Genomic DNA, 23,384 nt, shown 5'->3' with positions numbered 1-23,384 from the left:
ATGTTTGTTTCCACGGGCTTCCCGGTCTTGCTGCGCATTCGTCTGCGGTGGAATCATGGGGATGGCTTGGGATGGCCAGTAAGAGTTCGGAGTGGATTTGCGTTCCGATGGGGACCTGGGACGGACGGAGGACATTCTGGATTCTGTGCCTGATTGTCGGTACGGGACCCTGATCCCCTCTCCTTGCATGGAGCTGTTGCATGAGGTAGATGGGAAAGGGGGGGCGCCGGGGTGTCGGGTTGTTATTTCATCTATTCTATCAAGGTATCAAGTCGGTGGTGGTTGGACGGGAAGGTGACGGAGGATGCCCGGGTTGGTTGTCAATGTCGCCAGGCCGGTGTCTCGATGACGAATCGGGGCTTTCGTCCCTCCTCGTCCTTTTGGGAGGTGATTTCAAGACATGGGAATCGCGATGGGAACCGAGTGCGGAATGTCGAGCGAAAGGGCAAAGGCGGGGGTTGCGTTGTCAGACAGGCGGTAACACAGGAGTGTCACGAATGGAAAAACAAGTAAGATGGAATTCGAAGAAAGAAAAACGAGACAAGTGCAGGAAAATAATCCCCCGGCGGGCGTGCGAGGATCAAATGGAAAAGGCAGGGTTGAAGAACTGAGCTGGCAGGATGAAGCCTTAACACACTTGCATCGCTTACTTTGGGATGGGGTTTCCTAGTATCGAGAGGCGCTTGCGATAGCTGATGGTTGATAACGTGCTCCTCCGCGGCGGGCTTCCTAACACGGCCACGGCCACGGCACGGAGGAGGAGGAGGGGTTGCGGGAGCCGGCGCGAGGAATGTGAGAGGCATGATGCTTGACAGAAAAGGAGGCGGGGGTGGCTTGCGCACATAAAGAGGGGAGTCCGTTACGGTTTCGTTTCTCGATGAGCAGAAACGGATACGAACGAAGGAATCCAGCTGTGAGACCGAGGGAGTGGGCTAGACACCTGAGGAAGGTCATCCTACCTCACAGGAGTCTGGAGCAGAGGGCGTTACATTGAAGCTGAGGTCGAGTTCCAGTAGCATGAGAGGAGGGGGCTGGTTGACTGGTGATGATCCTCCCGGGATCGATTCAACCATGCGGTGACAAGTCGGGAGGGGGTTGCCGTCAAGGAGAAATGTCGCCCACCGAGGAAGTCCGAGGACGCCGGCTGACGAAACGACAGGGAGAGGGGGTCGGGTTGATCTAAGGGAGCGTTTCGGTAGTGTTTTGCGAGGAAGACTGGAAAGAAGACGATAATGTTGTTATTGACAGCAACCAGAGAAGATGAGTAAGACAATGGCTAAAAAGGCGCACACGCACACTAAAAAATGGAGGAGACCGAGCCTGACAAGAGGGTAGTGACCAAAAAGAAAAGGGGGGGTCTTGTCCGGTAGGGGTCTGACGCGTGAGTCGTTACGGTGATGCGTCCAGCTCTGCATCCGAGCCACAAAAGAAAACAAGAACGCACAGAAGGGAGGTGCTCGGGGCGAGGGACGAGAAGGAACGAGACGGCGGCGTCACTGCCAACGCTGCGAGACGTCAAGATGGAGGCAGATTTGGGTCTGTGACAACTTGCAAGTGGCATGGACCATCGAACAAGTCTATGCAACCCAGCAAGGCCCAGCAGTGTGGAAAGCGTAGGGCAGGCTGGAATGCTCGGATCTTGGATTCCAGCAGTCCAACAGCCACGGACGATGGTGCTGCCCAGCTTTGGACTCTGGGCTATGGTCTCGTGCCGCTTGGCAGGCCTCCCGTGCGTGGAGTGGGTTCGGTTGACACGGGAGATGGGGTGGGAAAGGAGTGGAGAATCCGAAGTCTTGTTGACGTGCGTGTGGCGTGCGGTGGAGGGATCTGGGTGCATGGTGCAGAGGCTGTGCGAGTGCATGCGAACAACCTACCTACCTACCTATCCGTATCTCTCTCTACCTGTATTCTTGTGCATCCCACACGATGAGAGACGTTGGTAGGGTAGCGATGATGGATAGGGCGGGCTCAGGCAATGTGACGTGGAGACATGTGAAGTATTCGGGATTCAAGAAGACCAAGACAAGATGGATGGTTATTTTTAAAACCCGGCTTGTTAATCTTATAGAGAATCCAACTATCTATCGATGGTGCCAACTCTGGACGACGGTCGGCGGGGGGTGGGGGAGGCATGTTCAAGTCAAATTACCAGCCAAAATCGGACTTGACCCCCGTCGAGAAAGTGTGGCTCTCGAGATTGAATTCACCTGAAGAGGAAGATGAAGACGCCAGCCAGCGGCAAAGAAATTTCCGTAGCGCCTGGGCGGCAGTTGACTTTCAAATCTCTGTTATGGGACATGTACGGATACATGTACTCTGTGTTCCGTACTCTGCACAGAGCGAGTATTGGTAGTGAGTGCACACCTGCTACTACTACTTCTACTACCTACCCATCGAGAACCCACCGACTGGCATTTGCAGTCTTTGACGGCCACACTGGAGAATTCATCCTGCTCTTCCCCGCCTCGAGTCTTCAAAGACGTCGTCCCAGGCAAGAGGACCGGCAACTCTGGGCGTCTTCTTGGGCTTTTGGGACATTAACGAACAATGCTATTGGTAGACAAGGGCCTGGCCTCTTTCCTACCCACTTCCCTCCTTCTCCGTGATGGCGCAGTTTCAGACAAGACCGGGGGGGTTGCGGGTTTCCCTGTCCTTTTGCGTCCGTGGTGCCGCCGCCATTTTCTTCTTCTTTTCAAAACGGCGGGAACCAATGAGTTCGTGGGCTCTAGCCTCTGCCATTCAAGCTAAGCCGGATCCCCTGTCGATCTCGCCCCCCTGACACGCCAATGCAGGGGGCGGTTACGGCCTGGGTGGGTGCAGAGTTTGTGCCCTGCGAACCGTTTGCTTTGGTAATGGTGAGTATTCGTAGCTGTGTGTGCACTAAATGACCTAAGTATCCGTAATCTATACCGTATTTTGCCCCTGAATGGTCTCTTTAAAGCCTTTGGGCACGTTGGCGACTGCTGATGATGGTGAAAAGGTATCGTATTACTGACTGACATACCGTTGAGCGACGGATTGACGAAGACAGAGCAATGAGCAAACGCTGCGTATGTAGTAGTGTAGACCACAACAGACGGTGGGTGCCTGCCATGATTCCAGATCCATCGCACTGCACATTTCTCTGTCTGATCCAGCGCGGAATTGCCGAGACGACGACGTCGTCGTCGTCGTCGTCCACCTTCGTCGAGTCGAGGCATTGTTTCAGTCCCCACCCCGAAGAAGAAAAAAATGGGCAAACACGGGCTTTTATGTAAGGTTAACCACGGTTCAGACGGTCTTTCAGCACACGGACGGTTTGCATCACCGTCTGCATAGCATGAAGCCTTTGGTCTTCAATCTTGAAATTTGGAGACGAGGTTGCTTCCTCTACCTTGCCAACCGGTAATTTAATCGCAGGTCACAGTATGGATGCTTTTGCCTCTTCCTCTCTCTCTCAAGCAATTTTTTCCTTGCTCAAATCCCAGACCCCCAATCTCTTGTTTCCTCCCGCCAGCAAGGACTCCGCGGGCGACGGACCGTTCTGGACTGCGATACCACACAAGACACCGCGACCGGGCTGGACGGGTGCCAACCGGGGGCTTTGACGAGGGAGTGGGGGCAAGGAGGGTCGGCCGTTTTTGACTCTTCTGCCTCTGAGCCCTGCTTGCCACCCTTGCGTATCGTTCACCTTGCGCCATCTGTTTTCACTTCCCGCCTCTGATGCGGCACTTCTGCACCTAAGGTAAGTAGTCAAAACATCGGATCGGATGCACTGATGCACACACGTCAGCACTGGACTGACTGACTGACTGTCTATCTGGCTATCTGTCTGTCGGTGGTCTGTCCGTCGTATCCATCCCCTCTCCCGTGCAGTAGTCGCCTGCCACTAACGTCCAAGCTCCTTGCGCCGTCGGACGGGTAGGCAGACGGGCTGACTGGCTATACCAGTAGATAGCGCCATGCCATGCCATGACTACTCACTACCTGCTGTCTGGCAGACCGTCAGCAATGTGACAAGAGCCGTTTGACTGGCGCGGCCGCGCCCCAGAGAGACCCAGCGAGGACCCGGTTCGTCAGCGCCGCGGCGTGGGTCGGCCCAACCCTTGAGCTATTAGTGTGCTGGACTTATGAACCGGTGCAAGGTCCTGGACCGAATTGCTTCGAGGCCAGCAAGGAACATGTCAGGGACGAGGTTCCAATCGACCAATCGACCTTGCGCGCCCCAGTGGAGGCGACGGGGGTGTATCCATGCGCAATACGCAGAGCTCCAACACGGCCGTCGACCTCTCACAAGCTCACAACCGTCCTCTCAACCAAGACTCGACAGAAGAATCTCGCTGGAGACCATCCACACACACCCCTCCCAGGGTCCATGTTCCTTTTCCTGCATGGCCATGGGGGAGCCCGTAGACGTGGACCGAGGGAACAGACACGACGCTGAGGTCGCTTCCAGGCTTTGGGTCCCCGTCTCCCGCCAACCATCCATCGCCAATCGCTTCCCCTTCTCGACCCGGTCGTCTTCGTCCTTTTTTTTCCTTCTCCGTCTCTCTCTGCCTCTTGTCTTGTTTCTACTCCCTCCTCCCTCCCTCCTCCCACTCCACCAACACCTCCTGACCCGGCCTGCGTTCTCAGCATCGTCGCCTTCCGCTCGTTTCATATACCCGCCCGTGGTCTTTAGCCTCTGTTTTCAGCCACTGTCTCTCTTACACACACTCTCACACACTCACACTCTCTCTCCTTAGCTTGGCCACTAGACTTCCACTCTCACTCTCATACTCTTTCTCATCTCACTCTTCGCTTTTGTCAGTCCATCATAAACGGCGACGCCCGCCTCTCACAATAGGTTCTCAGTCTTCTTCCGTCGAACCATCACTTGACACGGCGTACAAGAGACCTCGGCCAGGCTCTTCCCAACGACACTCTGCGGGCTCTGCAAAGGCATCTCGTCGCTGGCCCTCTTTCTACTTCTTTCCAGGTTGATCCTCGGCCTCTTTTTATTTCCCTCCCATCTCTCTCTCTTTCTCTCTCCTCTCTCGTCTTCGTACTCTTCCGCAGAAAGCTGTGCTTGCTTGTTAGCCTCTTACCACTTTGGAAATATTTCTTCATTACTTGTTTGTTTCCTTTGGTCCACGACTCTCTCGCAAGATACCCCCCCAGACGCGACGACGACGACGACTACAATACCATCACCCCGATTCATCTTACCAAGGAAGCATTCAAACCGGTCCCCGACGAACACGGCAAATTTCTTTCGCCAATCTCTGTATCAAATCGTATCAACCTGGTCATCGTCGGGAAAGGGATAGAATTACTCGTTCAGGGTACAGGAGAAAGAAGCCAGAAGAGGCTCAAAAGCATAGACATTGGATATACCCCTCCATTACACGGCTCCGGGAACTGCCATCGATTCCCGACAGAACGGCCAACACCGATTCTTACAACCGCCATTTTCCATCATCATCATCACCATCACAACAACACGATGACGCGAGCTGTGGCCAACTGGGGCCCCAAGAGGCTGTTGGCGTTGGCCGCCGCCTTCGCCACCACCGGAACCCTCGCCGACTCCGTTCTTAAGACCAGCAGCTTTACGACGTGCGGCAACGAAACCGCCATTACCGTCCAGAAGATTGATATCCAGTACAACAACGACAACAAGACTGTCATCTTCGATGTAGCAGGAACGAGCTCCAAGGTCCAGAACGTTACGGCAATCCTCGACGTCTCGGCTTACGGCACCGCCATTTACTCCAACAGCTTCAACCCATGCGAATCAGCAACCTACGTCGAGCAGCTTTGCCCTGGTACGTGCCGGTCCTATGGACAAGCGGGATGAAAAGAATGGGGGTGAAGGAGGAAAAGGACCACAATGCTAACACATCCACAGTGCCCGCCGGTTCTTTCGCTGCCCGTGGCAGTCAGCTGATTCCCGATGAGTATGCCAGCATGGTCCCTGATATCGCCTTCGCTGTTCCCGACATCGCCGCCCAGGCCAAGCTGCAGCTGAAGGCGCTCGACTCGGGCGAGGAAGTGGCCTGCATTACGTCCCAGGTCACCAACGGCAAGACGGCCAACGTTGCCGCCGTGTCGTACATCGCCGCTGGTGTCGCCGGCCTCGCCCTTGTGGCCACTGGCGTGTCGGCCGTCAGCTCGGCGTTCGCTGGAGGCAGTGCTGCCCTCAGCGGCAGCGGAACGGGCGGCGCTGGCACTGTCAGCCCTAGCTTCACCGAGGTCTTTGGGTGGTTCCAGGGCATGGCCATGAACGGCATGCTCTCGGTCAGCTACCCGCCCGTCTACAGCAGCTTCGTCAAAAACTTTGGCTTCTCGACCGGCATTATTCCGTGGACCGACATGCAGATCGCCATCGACAATTTCCGCGGCATGACAGGCGGCGACCTTACCAAGGACAGCGTCGAGATCCTCAAGAACAGCACTCTCATCCTTGCCGACGGGTCGACCGTTGACGGCGGCAGCGCCCTTTTCAAGACCAAGCGCGCCATGGAGGCCTTCAACACGCTCGTGCTGAGAGAGATTGAGACGAGCGTCAATGGAACTTCGAGCGACTCGGACGACCCGATCTCGACGATCAAGCAGCAGGTCCAGGGCATCACGGCCTTTGTCAACACGCTCAGCGTGCCCAAGTCCAACACCTTTATGACGGTCCTCCTCATCGTCGCCATCGTCATCGCCGCCATCATCGTCGGCATTCTCCTCGTTAAGGTCATCCTCGAGTTCTGGGCCCTCTTTGGCAACTTCCCCAAGGCGCTCTCGGGCTTCCGCGAGCACTACTGGGGCTCTATCGCGCGCGCCGTCACGTCGCTCATCATGCTGCTCTACGGCATCTGGGTGTTGTACTGCATCTTCCAGTTCACCAATGGCGACTCGTGGGCCGCCAAGGTGCTCGCCGGCGTCAGCCTGGGCATCTTCACGGCCATCCTCGCCTTCTTCTCGTACAAGATCTGGAGCACGGCGCGCAAGCTGAAGCAGGCCGAGGGCGACGTCAACGGGCTCTACGACGACAAGAACAACTGGATGAAGTACAGCCTGTTCTACGAGTCGTACAAGAAGAATTACTGGTGGATCTTCGTCCCTGTCATCATCTACATGTTCGCCAAGGGCTGCATCCTCGCTGCCGGCGACGGCCACGGCATGGCCCAGACCTCTGCTCAGCTCATCGTCGAGGGTCTCATGCTGTGTCTCCTCCTGTGGGCCCGCCCCTTTGAGCGCAAGTCGGGCAACGTTATCAACATCACCATCCAGGTCGTCCGCGTGCTGTCGGTTGCCTGCATCCTCGTCTTCGTTGAGGAGTTCGGTATCGCTCAAACCACGCAGACTGTGACGGGCGTCGTCCTGATCGCCGTTCAGTCTGCGCTGACGGGCGTCCTCGCCCTCCTGATCATGTGGAACGCCATCAACGCCTGCTGCAAGGAGAACCCCCACCGCAAGCGCAGAAAGGAGATGGGTAAGTCTCCCCCCAACCCCTGTCCAAGCCAGTTTTGTCGTAACACGTCACTGACCCCCCTATGCAGAGAAGATGCAACGCGACATGGACACCCTGACGCCTCTCGACGCCCGCAACTCCCTCCTGATGGACCGCAAAGACCCCGAACACGGCACGACCTTCTCCATGTCCAGCGTGCCGGAGAAGCGAGACAACCGGTCCCAGTCGCCGGACCACTACATAGGCGCGGCGGGCAACGTTCCCTACCGGCCCCTGGCGCCCAACACGCCGTACAACAACGCCAACTCGAGCCACGAGAACCTCGTGCTCGGTGCCGCGCCCATCGCCGACAGAAAGCCGACACTGCCCAACGTGGGCGGCGACTACAGCTCGGGCGGGTACGGCGGCGGCGGCGGGTACCGGGGTGTGTATCACTGAGCATGGGACGGCAGAGAACAACAGACTACAACAAAAAAAAAGATGAACCAAACCAAAAGAAGAAGAAAGGGACGGGAAGGAGGAACGCCCCTCTTTCCTTTCATCGCGCCGCGCTGTTTTTTTTTTGTCGTAAAGCGATGCGACACGAGGCGCGAGGTGGGCGGGCAGGGGGGCGTGGCCTCTGAATGACAATGAACTTTGGAAGTGTGGGCAATGTATGACATGTGGAATCTCTCTTATTAGCAGCAGCTTTCACAGAGATCCAGAAGGAAGGCCACTCTTATATCCTATATATTTATCATTTTCCTTATTTCTTATTCTTATATTCTATAAATATAAAAAGCCACCTTGTGTTTTTTTTTATACATGTTTTTTCCACATTTGTTTCCCTTGAGTCTCGCTTCAGATTCTTCTATTGTAGACATCAACCAACATCTATGCCTACCCCTACCTCTCGCAAAGTATGGTCATGATACCGACGGCTGCGTTGATTTCTCTTTCGTCTCTCACATAGATGTACACTTTCTTTCCCCTGGACGGGACGGGAGGGGGAAGGTTGGGCGAAAGCCAAGGTAGCCACTCTTTATACACCACATCACACATAACCATGTACATATTCCGAGAGGATTAGATGTGAACGTGCGACTGCAAGTGGCGGTTCCCCCCCCTACCGTCGTGTTCTTCGGGGTGTTCGATAGAGGGGGGGTTGGTGCATAGCAGCGGAACGGCCTTTGGAACAGTTACATATTTCTACAAATGCATCGCAAAATTAATATGACATTGAGCTTTGGCAACAACGACAACGGGTGAAGCGTGTTGCCTGAGAAGTGGTCGGTCAGATGATCAGATGGTCAAGCCGGCTGACTAGGTTTCATGGCCAATATCCTCGCCGCATCAAAAAGAGGCTCGTCGTGACACGGCGGACTGGACAGCGGATAGGGAGCGATGGGACTGACACGACTCCAGCAGCAGCAGCAGCAGTGGTGCCGGCAGTACTGGCATTATGCACCCTGTCTGTTTCTGCCGGTTTTGTCTCCTGTTTCTTCGGTCAGTATGCTCCGTAGAAGAACGTTTGATAGAGTTGGCTTCACTTCGTTGAAGAAGCCCCATGGACATACATGGTCATGATGTTGTTTAGTCGCTCGCAATTCAGTGACATTCTTGGGGTACCTTGCCCACAGTGTCTTCGTAAGACACGTCAATAAAAGCACTGTAAGGAAACACCCTAGCCACCGCATGATTCACAGTGCCAACACTGCCCCCCGTGCCCCTCATCACCCCACTAAACGTCATCCACACATTTGCATCTCAACCTTGGTCTCACATCACTCCCCTAAAATCCAAACTCACCACCTCTCCCCAGTCGACCGCCCCAGCTTTGCTATTCCCCTTTACCCCTTCTATTCCTCCCGTGCCACAGGCCATCGTCTGCCTTGTTACGCTCCGCCGGGCTTGGCATCCCGACTGGTCGCCGAGGACGTGCGGCGCCACACCCTCCGTCCGTCTTTCTCTCAGCCTTCGTCACCAGGCTAAGCCGTCCAAGAAGTAACGCCGCCGCCGTTCGACCGCCCAAGGGACAGTATCGCCCAGAATGAGTGAGTTGCAACGGGCCTGGGCCAAGCGAAAGCTTGACCCTATGCATCCCTTTCCCGAGCCGCTCAATGACCTCGACGAGGAGCCCGACGCCGATCAACTCCCCGAACTGCCGGAACACATGGACGACGGGGATTCGTCCTCGGCCTCGTCCGCCTCATCCGCCTCCTCTACGGGCACCATCATCCCGTCTCCGAGCCAGAACTTGTTCGCTCGACCCCAAGGGTGAGATTCACTGACTGACTGACTGACTGGCGGCTCATATGTCCTTCCAATCCCGCAGCCAGGAAATATACATAGAGGAGACGCGACTCGGCCGGACGCTGATTTTCTTCTAGTGTATCCCGGGGCCGCACGCTCGAGCAAATCCCCTGGACGACCTACTTCGAGCGGGAGCTGTTTCTTGAGCCCGCGACGCCAGACGACAACGGCCCTCCCGCCGTGACCTACCACGCCTACCTCAACTCGCCTGTCGGCAAAGGCCCTCTCTTCGTCATGCACCACGGCGCCGGCTCTTCTGGCCTGTCGTTTGCTGTTCTCTCGGCGGAAATCAGGAAACGTCTTCCCTCGGCCGGTGTGCTGTCCCCTGACGCCCGAGGCCACGGCTCGACCGTCGTCACGGACGGCACGGAGCTCAACCTGAAGCTCGACGTCCTGACGGACGACTTGCTCAGCGTCATCCAGCTCACCAAGACGCAAATGTCCTGGCCCGAACTGCCCCCCATCGTGCTCATCGGCCACTCACTGGGCGGGGCCGTCGTCACCAACCTGGCCAAATCGGGAAAGCTGGGGAGCTCGCTCCTGGGTTACGGGGTCCTGGACGTCGTCGAGGGCTCGGCCATGGATGCGTTGCAGAGCATGTTGACGTACCTGTCGACGCGTCCCACCGGCTTTGCCAGCCTGCAGTCGGGTATCGACTGGCACATCCGTTCCCGCACCATCCGCAACTCCGTCTCGGCGCGCACTTCGGTGCCGGCGCTCCTGGTCTACGATGACTCGCTCGACCCAACGCGGCCGTGGCGGTGGAGGACAGACTTGGCGGCGACACAGCCGTTCTGGGAGGGTTGGTTCGTCGGCCTGAGCAAGAAGTTCCTCGAGGCGAGAGGCGGCAAGCTGTTGCTGCTGGCGGGCACCGACAGGTTAGACACGGAGCTGACCATCGGCCAGATGCAGGGTAAGTCTCATCGGAAACTCTCCTTCGCTTTGAAGCCTGGGAAAAGGGGGCAATTGGCTGACGGTCCGAAACCAGGCAAGTACGCGTTGCAGGTCTTCCCCGAGGCGGGCCACTTCATCCAGGAGGATCTGCCCGAGAAGACGGCGCTGGCTGTCGTGGACTTTTACAGACGGAACGACAGGAGCGCGCTGGTGCTGCCCCCGAAGGTGGGTGATTTGTTGAAGCAGGGCAAGAGAGTCTGATTGCATGGGTTCCATGGCGTGCATATAGACTTCCACCTGCTGTACATTCAGAAATTACACCCGCCCACCGCCTCCGCAGGATGCTTGATTTGTCCCTTCAACCGGGAGATCCTCCAAGTGGCACATTATCGGCTCTCGAACACCATGACAAAATTTTAAAAACAATTTTTTGTTCAAAGAACGTTGGCTACCTCGTTGAGGTGAGCGAGTGCTTGAAATACGGCGCATCCCCGGAGGCCGGGGAAGGAAGATGAGAGTGGTAGACGAGCGACTTCGACCTATCGGGGGGCCCAGCATTCATTCGTTGGTCGTTGGGAAAACCAACGACGGAACACCCTGTAGTGACCATCAAGATCACCGTCTCACAGGACCAAAGGCCCGACCGACCCGTTCTTTGACGCGGTACTGCGCCGGTTGCTTGGCGGCACTGTGGATAGCACCATCGAGAAGCGGCATTGCCCCTGTCGGATGTCTCCTATATAGGTCTCTTGACCTATACACCACGGACGTCAAACGCCCTCCTCCCCTCCAGCCCTCCCCGCTGCTATTTGTTTAACACGTGAACATGGAAGGAGAAAAGAAGTAGACTAGAGAGAGAGAAAGAGAGGAGTGGTTGTTTTGATTTGGTTACGTCGTGCCGAATCGTCCTCATCTTTAACCGCGTCCTAAAGATACTCGGGTTTGAGGGGAGAAGCGGGGATGGGGAGAACGCCTGGGACAAGATGATGGAGGACCGGAGGGAAGGGAACGGGTTGTTTTCAATACGGCGTACATGTTACTGATAGGATCCAGCACCGTCGTCTACCCTTCCCTTCGGAGAAAGAACCCAATGCCACCCAGGGGAAACCTCCCCGCAGAAGGTCCAGTTCGCGCCGTACGTTCATGTTTTCCCATGTCCAAGTATATCCCCCCCCCTCTTCGAACCAGGAAACCCAGCCTAGTCAAGCCATATGCTGCGTCACGCGCCCGTTTCATTACCATACAACACAACAAACACACCCGCAAACCACGCATACACAAAAGAACCCCTTCTCCCTTCCCATCACCACCCGTCGACGACCTTGACGTACACGTGCAGGCCCTTTGACGGCCGCGCCGTCACGCCGCCCTTGATGGACAGGTTCTTCTCGTCGTACTCTTCCTTGTTTCGCAGGCTGAACTCGAAGCGGCCGATCCAGGAGGCGAGAATGCAAGCGAACTCGGCCTTTGCGAAGCCCTGTCCGATGCAGCTCCGCGGACCGTGCAGGAACGTCATGAAGGCGTAGTTGCTCGTGGCGCCACCGCTGGCCGCCGTCTTCTTGCTCTCGGCGTTGTTATCGCCGCCACTGCCGTCACTGCGGGTTAGCCAGCGCTCCGGGTCGAAGCGGCCGGCGTCCGGGCCCCACAGGGCCGTATCCTTGTTGATGGCCCAGGGGCAGAGCATGATGCGGGTGCCCTTGGGCACCTTGTGGCCGTCGATGACGGTGTCAACGACGGCCTCGCGCAGGGTCATGGGCACGGGGGAGTAGTAGCGGAGCACTTCGTTGCAGACGGCGTTGAGGTAGGGCATGTGGTCGATGTCGAGGGCGGTGATGTCGCCCGGGGTTCCGGGGGCCGGGAGGCGGTCGCGGACCTCGCGGCGCAGGCGTGACTGGACGTCCGGATGGAGACAGAGGCAGTAGATGGCCCACATCATGGCCGAGGCGGTGGTCTCGTGGCCGGCGGCGAGGAATGTCATCATCTGGTCGACGAGGTTGTCCTCGGTGAAGCAGCCGGACTCGAGGGCGACGGAGAGGATGTCGACATCCGTGAGCTTCTTGTGGCGCAGCTTGTCCTGCTTCTCGCGGATGAGCTCGCGGCAGGTGGCACGGATGGTGTTGGCCGCCTTTGCGATGTCGCCGTTGCGCGAGAAGGGCAGGTGGTGGACGAGGGGCCCCGGCAAGAACATGCCGAGGACGGCGAGGATCTGGGCCTGGCGGCTCGGTTTGAAGACCTGCTGGTAAGTCTGGGCCAGCGGGTTGGAGGGGTCGCGGATGGCGCCAAAGTCGCGGCCCATGCCGGCCATGCCTATGATATCGAGGGTGGTGCGTGAGGCCCAGTTACCGATCTCGAGGACGGCGACGTTAGGGCCCATGCCGGCCTTCTCGGTTTCGGTGAGCCCTTTTGGCGGGCCTTTGGCGGCATCGGCGTGAACGGCGTCGGTGATGGCCTGGACGCCCTCGCAGGCCTTGCTCCAGAAGCGAGGGTACAGGTCCTTGACGTGGCGGAAGGCGAAGGCGGGCATGAGGTTCTTGCGTTGGAACTTGTGCTCGTCGCCCTCGGCCAGTAGCACGCCGACGCCGAGGATGCGGCCGATGGAGGAGCGGACGGCGCTGGGCTTGTGGAAGTCGTAGTTGCGGGTGACGAGCACCTCGGCCAAGGCCTTGGGCGACGTGATCAAGAGGCGCTCCTGGTTGAACAAGCCGCGGTAGCGGATGATGCCTTCGTGAGGGATGGTGTTGACCCTGGGTGAGCAACAGTTAGTTTTCCTTCCTTTTGCTGCAGCCAGATACAATGGGCGATGCAGCGGTTGCTGCGAGTGGTATATCTTCTCAGGCCATTCCAAAAGGTGGTCTACTCACCATTCCATCATGGGCACGCCTGTGGGCTCGCGGATGATCCTCGGGTACTGTCCCATCAACCAGTGGTCGTCCTTAGGCCCGGGGATAGAGCGGAGGCTGGAGAGGTACTGGGGGAACAGAAGTACGATGAAGATGCCCCATGCGACCATCTGGAGCACGTAGGCGCCGGCGAAGGTGCAGACGAGGTTACATCTCGACAAGACGGGCTGGCGCAAAGCCAGGAACACGGTGACGGCGGCCGAGGTGATGAGCGCTCCGCGCCAGGGGGGAGGCGCCATTGTGTGAGTTCGCCTCTAGTCGGTGGTGCGGCGCGTGGGTAAATTCGTTGTGTTCTTCGGCAGAGAAGGGTTATTCTTATTCTTGCTCTATGATGAGGAGGGGGAGAGAAAGGTGCTCCGGCGCCGAGTAAGATGTTATGAGGACGGTGACGATGATGAGGATGGTGATGAAGACGCGCAAACAAGGGAGGATAGAAGAGTGTCTCGCTGTCCAATCGGGATTATGACCGAGAGCTTGAGCTGAGTTCCCACCTGACGCTCAACCGGTGATAACAGTTACGACGTGACGACAATGTCTCCGAGTGTGCGCGGCGCGTTGGCGTTCTTCTCTGTGTGGGACGGGAGTAAGTGACGATGCTCGACTGACGGCAGACGATAGCAACTCGACAAGAAAAAACTAAATCGTTGTTTCCCAAGGGTTAGTTGGTTAAGCTCGAGGTAGGGGTCTGTTTAGGTAATGTAAGGACGAGCAAGGCTTTCATGCCATCTTGGGGTTTAGATTTAAGCTCAATTGGAATATGGACAACGCGTGCGAGCCGAGGGAGGGCAAGGCGAGGGTAGGTTTGATGAATGATGGATGGTGCCGCGTGGGCTGGGGGTGGCGGCCAGGTTCGTTTGGTTTCATGTGTACGGGGTGTACGGGAGGGGTTTGCAAATATGGAACCGAAGCATCGCCAGCACATGCATACCCGGCACCCGGCACCCAGCACCCAACGACGACAGCCAGGCGGAGGAGTGATGCTGTTGCGGTTTGCGCAGGGACCGTGGGTGTGGGTGTCGGAGAGAAGGCGAGACGATGGCGATGGAGATGGGATGAGACGAGACAAGAGGCGGCAGGAAATGCCCGGGTTAGGAATGGTTTACCTGAGATTGAGCTTCGATAACTGGTAAAATGGGTCGAATATTGGTGAAGGAGAGAACAGGCGACGGAGGTCCAATACTTGGGGACAATCTGGGGACAAATGCTCTCTGATAGTCTCTGGGGTAGCAAATCTCTTGATAATAACAGCGACAAGCACGTGTCTCCCGAGGTCGTGTTCGTTGTCGTCGATGGAGATGCGTGGAGAAGAAGTATTGACCTTGACAAAATACGAGGAGGTCCCCGGTTGGTGGGGATGAGTGATGACAATGCGCTTGCCTGCTGTTGGTTCCTCCCAAGTCTTGGCTTTCCTGCAGCTTAGTGGAGGGGCCTGAAGGTCGCTTCGATACGCGATGGGCGATGGCTGCTACTTGGACGGTAGGTAGAAATAGAATGGGTTCTTCTGCCTTTAAGCTCGAATCACATGCCGTTCTCGTACTAGCTCCGCGTCAGCTCCCGTCATGGACTCTCGGATGCTGGGGGGGGAAGGGGCCTTTCGTTGACCCGGGACGGGGTTTAGGGTCCATCCGTCAATTCCAGCGGGCTTCTGGGGCGATGTGTTCGCCCGCCGGGGGGGAGGGGGTCCCACCGTCCACCACCGTCCAGTCACTCGGTCTTGCCCCGTGCCGAAGGACCAAGGGATTTGACCTGTGCTTTTCAGCAGGCGATTGGCCGGCCGCTCAGAGCCCAGAGTCCTTTTTCGTTTCGGGCCATTTTCATCCATCACTGATCGGCTTCGACCTCCTGGCCGCAGAGCATCTGCCCCGTTTCAATCGCGTGGACTGTGCCCCGCTGCATCAAGGCCCTGCAGGGCCTCTGATGTATGGGAATCTCACTCTTCTAGCGAGGAGAAAGATCAAGATGAAGGCAAAGCCCGAAACCGAAAATAAAAAGGAAGAAAAACTAGAAGAGGAGGAGAGAGAAAGGTTCTCTGGTCTCACTCAATACATCCGAGGGGGGGCGAAAGGGAGGAACAGCCAAGCAGCCCGCCCCGGCCTCCGGCAAGACACATGCCGCGAGAGGAGAGACGGGGAAACGACGACAATGGGAAACATGCATTGTTGGAAAAAAGCTGGGAAAAGACGCGCATCCAAGTCCCCCTCCCCTGGGCACAGGCAACGCGCACATGACACCCGACAACCTTCGTTTCCGCCCATACATCCGCAGTCTCGCTGCCTTTTGTGGGGGGTGGAGGGGTTTTCTTGGGGGTTTTTCTTTCTTCTTTCTTTTTAATAATCATCTTTTGGGTTCTCGTTTTCCACCCTCATACAGGATCCCCCCCTCCCCTTATCACCTACATCGTAGGCACCCGAGCACCTAGTCCAAAGATAGAGCCTGGTTTCCGTGTGTCTTCTCCTCGAACAGAGAAAGCTTCTCTGCGTCCCAGGCTACCCAGGCTTCAAAACGGGGGCTGGACCGAACGAATGCTGCGTTATCCCGCCAGGGAAACTAGAAGATGACGAGAAGAAAAAAGAAAGAAAAAAGGACAAACGGGGCACAGCTACCATCATGATATCATGTCGCCGTATCTCCCTTGGCATAGGTAGGTAGGTAGACATGACAGGGACGTCTTACACCTCGACAGCTAGCTACACCGACCCCCAAGGCCGACGCGGTGAGCCGCCAACCGGCGCTGTTCTCTCACCGCCCACCCATCTGCCACTTCCCACTTATGGTTGTCAAAGTGGCTGCAATAGGCCAGTAATCAACTAGTGCGACGTCGCTGCTTCTTTGTCGTGATGCATCTATCTAGTATGACAAAATGACGCAAGGTTGGTGAATGGGATGGTTATGAGCTTGCAAGCCTCCATGATATAGTGTTTCTACAGAAGCCCTTGTATCGTGTCCAGTGCTAGACATGGCAATCATACTAATGGCTTGCTCTTCTTCGTCTCAATCCCTTTCATATTGTGTACTTTTGCAACCGTAAGAGGGACTGCCTTGGCTACATATCTCGGTCAATGGCTCCTAAAAGGCTCATCGAGGCCTGACGACAGATACCGGCATTCCAAGACCGCACACAACGCACGCCGAGTGGGATATTTCCATGTATTCATCCGCTGACTTGTCTGGACTTAGAATACAGTGCCGGTTCCCGCCGTCTTGTTCACGACGCCAAGTTCCTTGCGTTGTCTTGAGGCTTCGAGACTGACGCTCACTGCTAGCTGCTTCCTGGTCCTCCCCTGGGAAATGTGTGGTGGTGACGATCTGTAGACGGCTTAAGCCCCTTCCTTGTGTTGTCTGTTGGTCTGTGATAGAGTGAAAAAAAAAAGGCGAGAAGAAGAAAACTAAACAAAAGAAGACCGTCTCGCTCTCAGGACTCCCGTCCTCTCCCCAAGAGAAGGAATCCTAGATTGTGCCGTCATATATTATGACGATGCTGCTGCTCTGTTGTCCGATTACGCCGAAACGCCGTAAACACCCATAAACACCTTGTTGATTGACCCGTGAGTCCCCGCATGCCTGAGCCAAACCCGCTGCAAACCCAAAATAACTCGGAAAATGTGGTCGAATTATCTTTCGAATAGAATATGATCGTTGTAGGTTCTGAAGAAGGGATGTCGCCAGCCCCGAGTGATCCGACGCCGCTGAGGCCGCTTCTACTGTTGTCCCCATTGAGCACCGGTGTGAGCCTGATCTTCGTCGTTGGTGTTGTTGTTGTTGTTGTTGTTGTTGTTGTTATTATTGTGGTTGTTGTTGTGGTTGTTGTTGCTGTTGTTGTCGCCAAGCATCATGCGTCGATGCAAGTCATCCGACGAGGCAGGAGTCCCGGAAACCCAGGCTCCGGGAAGAGGCGCCGGCAAGGAGCTTCGATTGGGCGGGTTCACGAAGCCGCCGCCTTGTCCTCCGGGAGGGTTACCTTGGCGCATTTCCTGCTGCATGTAAGTCGACATCGTCGACGTCACCGAGGTTAACGTCTCCATCATGGGACCGTGGCCGAGACTGGGGACCTGATACTGAGACGTGTTTCCTCTGGGCAACGTGACCTGCGCAGCGGAGCCGTGACTTGGTCGGGTGGTCGTGTTCGTGTTCGACAGGTACGCGCGGTTTGCGGCGGCGGCGACGGCGGCATGCGACCTTCGGTTGTTCTCGTGGTTGGTTGAAGACGAAGAAGAACCGAAGGATGCCGGCCGCGAGCCGCCCGGGGAAGACGGAGAGCCGGGTCCGCGGAGACTGCCATGCCGGGGACGAATCCTACGGCGGCCTTCGCCGCTGTCAGTCGGCGGTGAGCGACGTTCGCCATGGCCGGAGCCGGCTACCAAAAACCGGCTCGACTCATCGTATGCCAGGTTGGCATCCCTCTCTCTCATGAACCCAGCGTAGCCCCCTAGCGTCACTTGGCTACGGTTACGAAGCATGCTGTTGACGTTGGGGTTCGTCGACGTGACCCTGGGCTCGTTCGGCACCTTGTCCCTGCAGTAAGGGCAGCTGTCCGATTCCTCCAGCCACTTCTTGATGCAATGGTCGCCAAAGACGTGTTTACACTTGGGTAGCCGCAGTGGCGCCTCCTTGACGCCCTCTGGAGTCTCCACACCGAATTCGTTGTAGCAGATGACGCAAGCTGGCCAAGCAAGTTAGTCTTTTGTCACGCACCAAACACCTTGCAAACTTACTTCTTTCGCTCTCGGGCAGGTCCGAAATCGGCACACTCTGCAGCGACAGTATGGCCGATGGAGATGCCACGTACTTCGTTGTGACTGAACCGCGTAAGAACTGGGCGGCGCGCACAGGGTCCATGTGGTGATCGCCGTCCAGCAGGCGGCCTGCATTTCCGTTCGCGTGGATCACCTGCTCCATCATCCTCAACTCTCTTTCAGAATCCATGTCAGCGTCCGAGGGTGGGCTCTGCCTTCGCGACATGGTGCGGCGGGGGTTTCCTGGGGCTCGGCGCAAGTTTGGCGGCACGAAGTTGCTGGTTGGGTTCGTGGTTGGGGGGCCACCTGTAAAAGCGTAAGCGTGATGAGAAAACAACAGGCTGCCGCCGCTGCCGCCTATAAACGCGTTCATCTCACCTGAAGCAGCCGAGCGATGCATTCGATAAGGCGCAAGGGGGAACGTTGAGTAGGGCTGGGGTGCAGACGACGGCGGAGCAGATCCGAACTGGATGCTGCCGGTGCTGTTGGGAGGCGGCGCCTGGCTCAGAGTGCCTGTGGACTCTGAAGTGGCGGACTGGGCCGGCCGGGTAGGCTCAGCGCTGGGTTCTGAAGCGTCCTGGGTGTTGGGTGTCGTCGATGCGTTGAGAGAATGCGAAGCTGCGTTGAATGCACCGTTGCGGGACGCCGTGTTCTGTCCAAATGGTCTTTCAGGGCTGAAGACGGGCTGGCCTGCAGTCGGCTGGCTGGCTGCAAGGGACGACGAAGGATTATATCTCACGGGAGGAAGTTGAGTGTGAGGGAAGGGCGGATGCACCGTCTGAGGTCCTCCTCCCATCTCATTTGGGGCAACACCCGAATAGCCACCCGCGCCATTGCCAAAACTCGAGGCCGATCCATGATTGTAAAAATGGGGATCTGAGACCGCGCTCGAAGACCGTTGTTGTTGAGGCACCAGCTGAGGGTGGTGACCCAGCATGTGATGTTGCCAGTGATAGGGGGGCAGTTGTCCCTGGGGATGCCAGTGGCCTGCAGAGGCGTGGACAGGATCGTAATGCATCGTCGAGCGGTGCTGCTGTGGGATGCCGGGGAGTTGCTGGTGATGCTCGTTTCGGTTGTAGTAGGGGCACCGGGATCGCTGTTGCGAGAATGGGAGCTGGCCCTGGCCCTGGGCCTGCTCTTGGTGGTGATATGTGTAGTCCATAGTTTCGTCCATTGCGATGTTCGAATGACCAGCACGTTGTATCCAAAACCTCGGCTTCGAGGGCTAGTTGTGTCTGCCTGCGATGGATAGCCAGAGCCTACTTCACTTTTACCAGAGATCCAACCCTGTCTCATAGACCAGATTCCTTGTCCGAATACACCTGGGCGGGCTGCTTCACACTCTCGCCTTCTTCCCCCAGTGTGTGTCTTGTTTGTTCGGTCTAGAGTGGCGATGGTATCGGACAGGCTATGTGCACTGGTGGTTGAGATGCGTCGGTTGTGGCAGTGGGGGCTGGGGTGATTGTGGTCTGCTGGCGGCTTCTGCTTCTCGTGGATTGACCCAAAGAGGGGCAAATGTGGGCGACGCTGGCGAGAATGGGGGGGTTTGGCCGGTTGTCGTTGCTTTTGGCGATCGGTAATGATCAGATCACGAAGAACCTCTCAAGACTTGGTCTCTTCGCTTACCCATCGATGTTCTACAGCATTTGTCTGGTCCTCCACAAGTGACGTCGCAAGGAAAGACGCTGGGAATTCACACTCCCAATATTGATGGCACCAGCAAGGCAGGCTTGAGTTGTAAGAGTTGGGATGTGAGGGAGGGGGGCACTGCTAAGACACAGAGCTGGGTCGCTGGATCATGCCGCATTCAGCAGATGGTCGGAGTATTGAAAAAGGGCGGGATGCAGGCGCCTCGGTTAGCCGTAATAGGCAAGATGTAACACGTAGTGAGTGGCCTGGGTAAAAAAGGCCGTCCAAGAGTGAGTGCTGGCAAAACGACTGCGAGGCACTCTGCTGTGTGAAGCACTAAAGGGCGGTCTGTGTCTCTGCTCTGCCTCTTTTGCTCTGTGGTTGTCGCAGCACAGTGGAGGAGGGCTAGGGACGAAAGGAGGAGTGTGTTATTGGATCGAGCGGGAGGACCGTTCAAGGTAGGAGATCGAGGCCGAGGGATACTTTGTATGTATGAGGCATGCGTTGTTGAGTATTGAGTATTGGGTGATGAGGATGCCGATGAAGTATGGTCAGAGCAAGTGTCGACTGTCAGGATAAGATAGGGAGGGGGAGGTGCCTGTAATGCCGCTATACCGATGATGCTGGGCAAGGGGTGCAGGGTCAACAAGTCGAGACAAGTATGAGGCCGAATGTTCTACACCAGTCGGTAGGTGTTGAGGAGTAGAGGAGTATTGGTGAGAAGACGACGATGAGTTGAGCTGAGAGAGATGGAAGAGGGGAAAGAAAGGGCGGCGTCGGGAGGTCGGGAGGTCGGGAGGCCGGGAGGGGGAGGGAAGACGCGGCAAAGGAAAGAGGGGTGCGCAGGCTGTCTTGGTTTTGTATTTCGTCGCAGAAAGGAAGGAACCTTGGGGAACACCAGACACTACCACTTTATTTTTATTTCCTAGGCAGGGTAATTGATTGTGAGGTGAGGCGAGTAAGGTAAGATTGGGTCAAGCACGGCAGGCTGGCAAGGCAAAGTAAAGTAAGTGAGGTCTGATCCAGGTTGGCAGACAGGGAGGGCTATGAGAGGTGGAGGTGAAAAGGAAGAGGGGTGATGAGCCGGGCGACTCGCTCCGATGAGAGAAAGGCAGAGTGTGGTGTGGATGTGTGTAAGAGAGAGGGAGACAGCGAGGGTGGAAGAGCAAGAGTGAGAAGAAGGCACGAGGAGAGCCAAAAGCCAAAAAGCCAACCTCCGACATCAACCTCAGGGAAGACAAGAATGGAGCCAGGGGGAAGGGACGAGGGATGACTAGGAAGAGTGTATGGATACAGCATGCAGAACGGGATCAATCAAGCGGTAACTGCAAAAGCATGTATCAAGACGAGACCGAATAGGTACAACAGATTGGACCGGACCGGACTGGACTGGGTCATCAAGACCACTGGATTCAACTAACCGGGCTGGGGTGGGACCGGGCCAGGCTGCTGCTAGTTGCTGCTATTACTACCGATACTCCTCCTCATACTCTTGCCTCTTCCTTCTCCATGGCCACGACCATGTTCCATTTCAAATGGAACATGTCGTTCGTTGCAGTCGCAGGGCAGCAGAAGGGAGACGCTGCGTCTGTGTGGGCTTGGCTGTGGACCGGATTGCTTTGCTTGCCAGGAATCGAACCGACGGGATTGGACTGGGAGACAGCAAAGCAAAATGCCGAACAGCAGAGCACAGCAGAGGAGAGCAGCGCAGCGCAACACCTCACACCTCACACAGCACGGGCAGCAAGGCGTGGCGTGGCGTGGCGTGGCATGGCAGTCCGCCGCTCCATCAGCGAATACGGCAGACGCAGCTCAATTGGGGGTCGGGGACCATGGAAAAAGACCGGGGTGAGGACGGGACGAGGACGGGATGAAGACGAATACCACACACACGCTCGGGGTGGGAGTGTAAGTGTAGAATAGGTAGCATGAGAGTCAGTCAGTCAGTCACTCAGTCAGCTCCGAGTATGAATGATGGATCGAGCCCCCCCCCAAGCGGGGGTTGCTGCACACCCGCTGGCTCACTTCCCTTGCCAGGCCCATTGAGAAAGAGAGAGAGAGAGAGAGAGAGAGACTGGTTGGGCCAGAGCTATCAATCAACAAGGCAATACGCATTCGAATTTGAACTCGTACTCGCATCCGACCAGGCTCACCCATCCCTTTCAGTGTCTCCCCCGCCGCATTGTAGATAATCTCACGGAAAACAGGCCTCACTTTTATGAGCGGGCTCCGCTAGCTAGGTGAGTCCATGGCTTGCTCCAGCGGCAGCAAAGGTGAACCAAACCTGCCGCGGGCCGGCATAGGCTGGTTTGTAGGGGTTGGTGCGTTGGGAACGGTGAGAGGGAATCAGCAGCGTCAACGGCGGATAAAGGGAGGCAGGGAAGCTCGGTGTGGCCTGCCCGGGACAGGCTGATGCCCTTTGTCTGTCCCTCTGGGTGTTGAACGCTGAAGCGGATGCTGGTCTGGTAATCAAGAGTCGAGTAGCCGTACCCAGACCATGAAATGCACCTTGTGCGATGCCTCCCTCCCAAACTGTTTGCAGCGGTCTCTCCTACGCACGTCAATGTTCCACTTGTAAGCAGGGCCGGTCCCGGCATGTGCTTGGCTCCGTCTCTTTGGAGGGGACGGAGGAGGAGGGGGCCAAGCTATGCGACGTCGATTGCGTTGGACGAGGGTTAAAGTACGCTGGCCCTTGCGGAGGGGTTTTCGGCAGGTCTGGTCCGTCTGGAAGGGAAGCTGGAAGCGGATGCAGAGGGAGCAGCAGAAGAGACATCAAATCAGCGACAAAAGAGTCAGTGAGCTGCTGCTGCTGCTGCTACTTACTGACCTGTCCGGCCCCTTCCCCCTCTCTTAATGCTCTACTCCCTTGAGTTGGCTCTTGAGGTTAACATCTCGCAGCCTGCCCGATTAGCGCCCTATCTGCGGTAGTAAGAGAGAGGGAGAGGGAGAGAGAGAGAGAGTCAGCGGACACGGGGTAGACAACGAGTGTGTGTGTCTGGGCGAAGCGAATGGTTCGGATCTTACGGAGAGGTGGACGGGCGTCAGTTGGCGGCAAGGCACCTTTTTTTTTCGGAAGGATGTCAGAGGGCAGCCACCGAGTGACGAGACGAGGTCACAAGCATGGAATGGGACAATGTAAGGTCTGTGGTGGCGGTAATAGTGGTGGTGGTGTTGTTGATGGTTGGTTGTGGCAGCTGCGGTGGCGGCAGTGCGGTGGGCAGCTTGATTAGGAATACCGTAAATGAGACTCATTCTGCTTGGGCCTGGAGAACTGGATCAAAAAGGTTTGTTCTCCCTCCCCTTCCCGTCCCCTTGCCTCCAAACCGGGCATCAACCATGAGTCCTTGACCATGTAAGTCCAGTGCCCGCAGCCGACCGAAAGTGGGTGGGTGATGGGTGCAAATGTCACCTGGAGGGCTGTCGGTCGGCGTAAGTTTCCACTGTGACGTTGGGGTTTTCGAGCTGGAGGGAGGAGCGTCGGAAGAGCTGCTGGGAAGCACGTAGAATGCAAAT

General features: G+C 56.7%; 6 protein-coding genes across 6 annotated transcripts; 3 read left to right on the top strand and 3 right to left on the bottom strand.

Moving 5' to 3' along the window:
• Nucleotides 1-320: 320 nt before the first annotated feature.
• Nucleotides 321-1,837, bottom strand: CH63R_01045 (uncharacterized protein; the record flags this gene model as incomplete). Its single annotated transcript, XM_018296020.1, has 4 exons — nt 321-377; nt 651-911; nt 960-1,179; nt 1,380-1,837. The coding sequence occupies 4 exons, from the start codon at nt 1,835-1,837 to the stop codon at nt 321-323; spliced, it is 996 nt and encodes a 331-aa protein (XP_018164382.1).
• A 3,627-nt stretch (nt 1,838-5,464) lies between these two features.
• On the top strand, nt 5,465-7,861 carry CH63R_01044 (Transient receptor potential ion channel; the record flags this gene model as incomplete). Its single annotated transcript, XM_018296019.1, has 3 exons — nt 5,465-5,786; nt 5,870-7,444; nt 7,512-7,861. The coding sequence occupies 3 exons, from the start codon at nt 5,465-5,467 to the stop codon at nt 7,859-7,861; spliced, it is 2,247 nt and encodes a 748-aa protein (XP_018164381.1).
• Nucleotides 7,862-9,452: 1,591 nt separating this feature from the next.
• On the top strand, nt 9,453-10,870 carry CH63R_01043 (Protein phosphatase methylesterase 1; the record flags this gene model as incomplete). Its single annotated transcript, XM_018296018.1, has 3 exons — nt 9,453-9,679; nt 9,793-10,628; nt 10,704-10,870. The coding sequence occupies 3 exons, from the start codon at nt 9,453-9,455 to the stop codon at nt 10,868-10,870; spliced, it is 1,230 nt and encodes a 409-aa protein (XP_018164380.1).
• Nucleotides 10,871-11,912: 1,042 nt separating this feature from the next.
• On the bottom strand, nt 11,913-13,748 carry CH63R_01042 (Cytochrome P450; the record flags this gene model as incomplete). Its single annotated transcript, XM_018296017.1, has 2 exons — nt 11,913-13,353; nt 13,471-13,748. 2 exons carry the CDS (start codon nt 13,746-13,748, stop codon nt 11,913-11,915), a joined length of 1,719 nt encoding a protein of 572 aa, XP_018164379.1.
• Nucleotides 13,749-17,207: 3,459 nt separating this feature from the next.
• Nucleotides 17,208-19,416, bottom strand: CH63R_01041 (C3h4 type zinc finger protein; the record flags this gene model as incomplete). The annotated part of the gene is made up of 2 exons (XM_018296016.1): nt 17,208-18,169; nt 18,222-19,416. 2 exons carry the CDS (start codon nt 19,414-19,416, stop codon nt 17,208-17,210), a joined length of 2,157 nt encoding a protein of 718 aa, XP_018164378.1.
• A 1,964-nt stretch (nt 19,417-21,380) lies between these two features.
• CH63R_01040 (uncharacterized protein) lies at nt 21,381-21,794 on the top strand (the record flags this gene model as incomplete). Its single annotated transcript, XM_018296015.1, has 1 exon — nt 21,381-21,794. The coding sequence occupies one exon, from the start codon at nt 21,381-21,383 to the stop codon at nt 21,792-21,794; it is 414 nt and encodes a 137-aa protein (XP_018164377.1).
• Nucleotides 21,795-23,384: the final 1,590 nt, after the last annotated feature.

This window comes from Colletotrichum higginsianum, chromosome 1, assembly GCF_001672515.1.
Source record: "Colletotrichum higginsianum IMI 349063 chromosome 1, whole genome shotgun sequence".
Classification (NCBI taxonomy): Eukaryota; Fungi; Ascomycota; class Sordariomycetes; order Glomerellales; family Glomerellaceae; genus Colletotrichum; species Colletotrichum higginsianum.
This window is presented reverse-complemented; position numbering and strand designations above follow the sequence as displayed.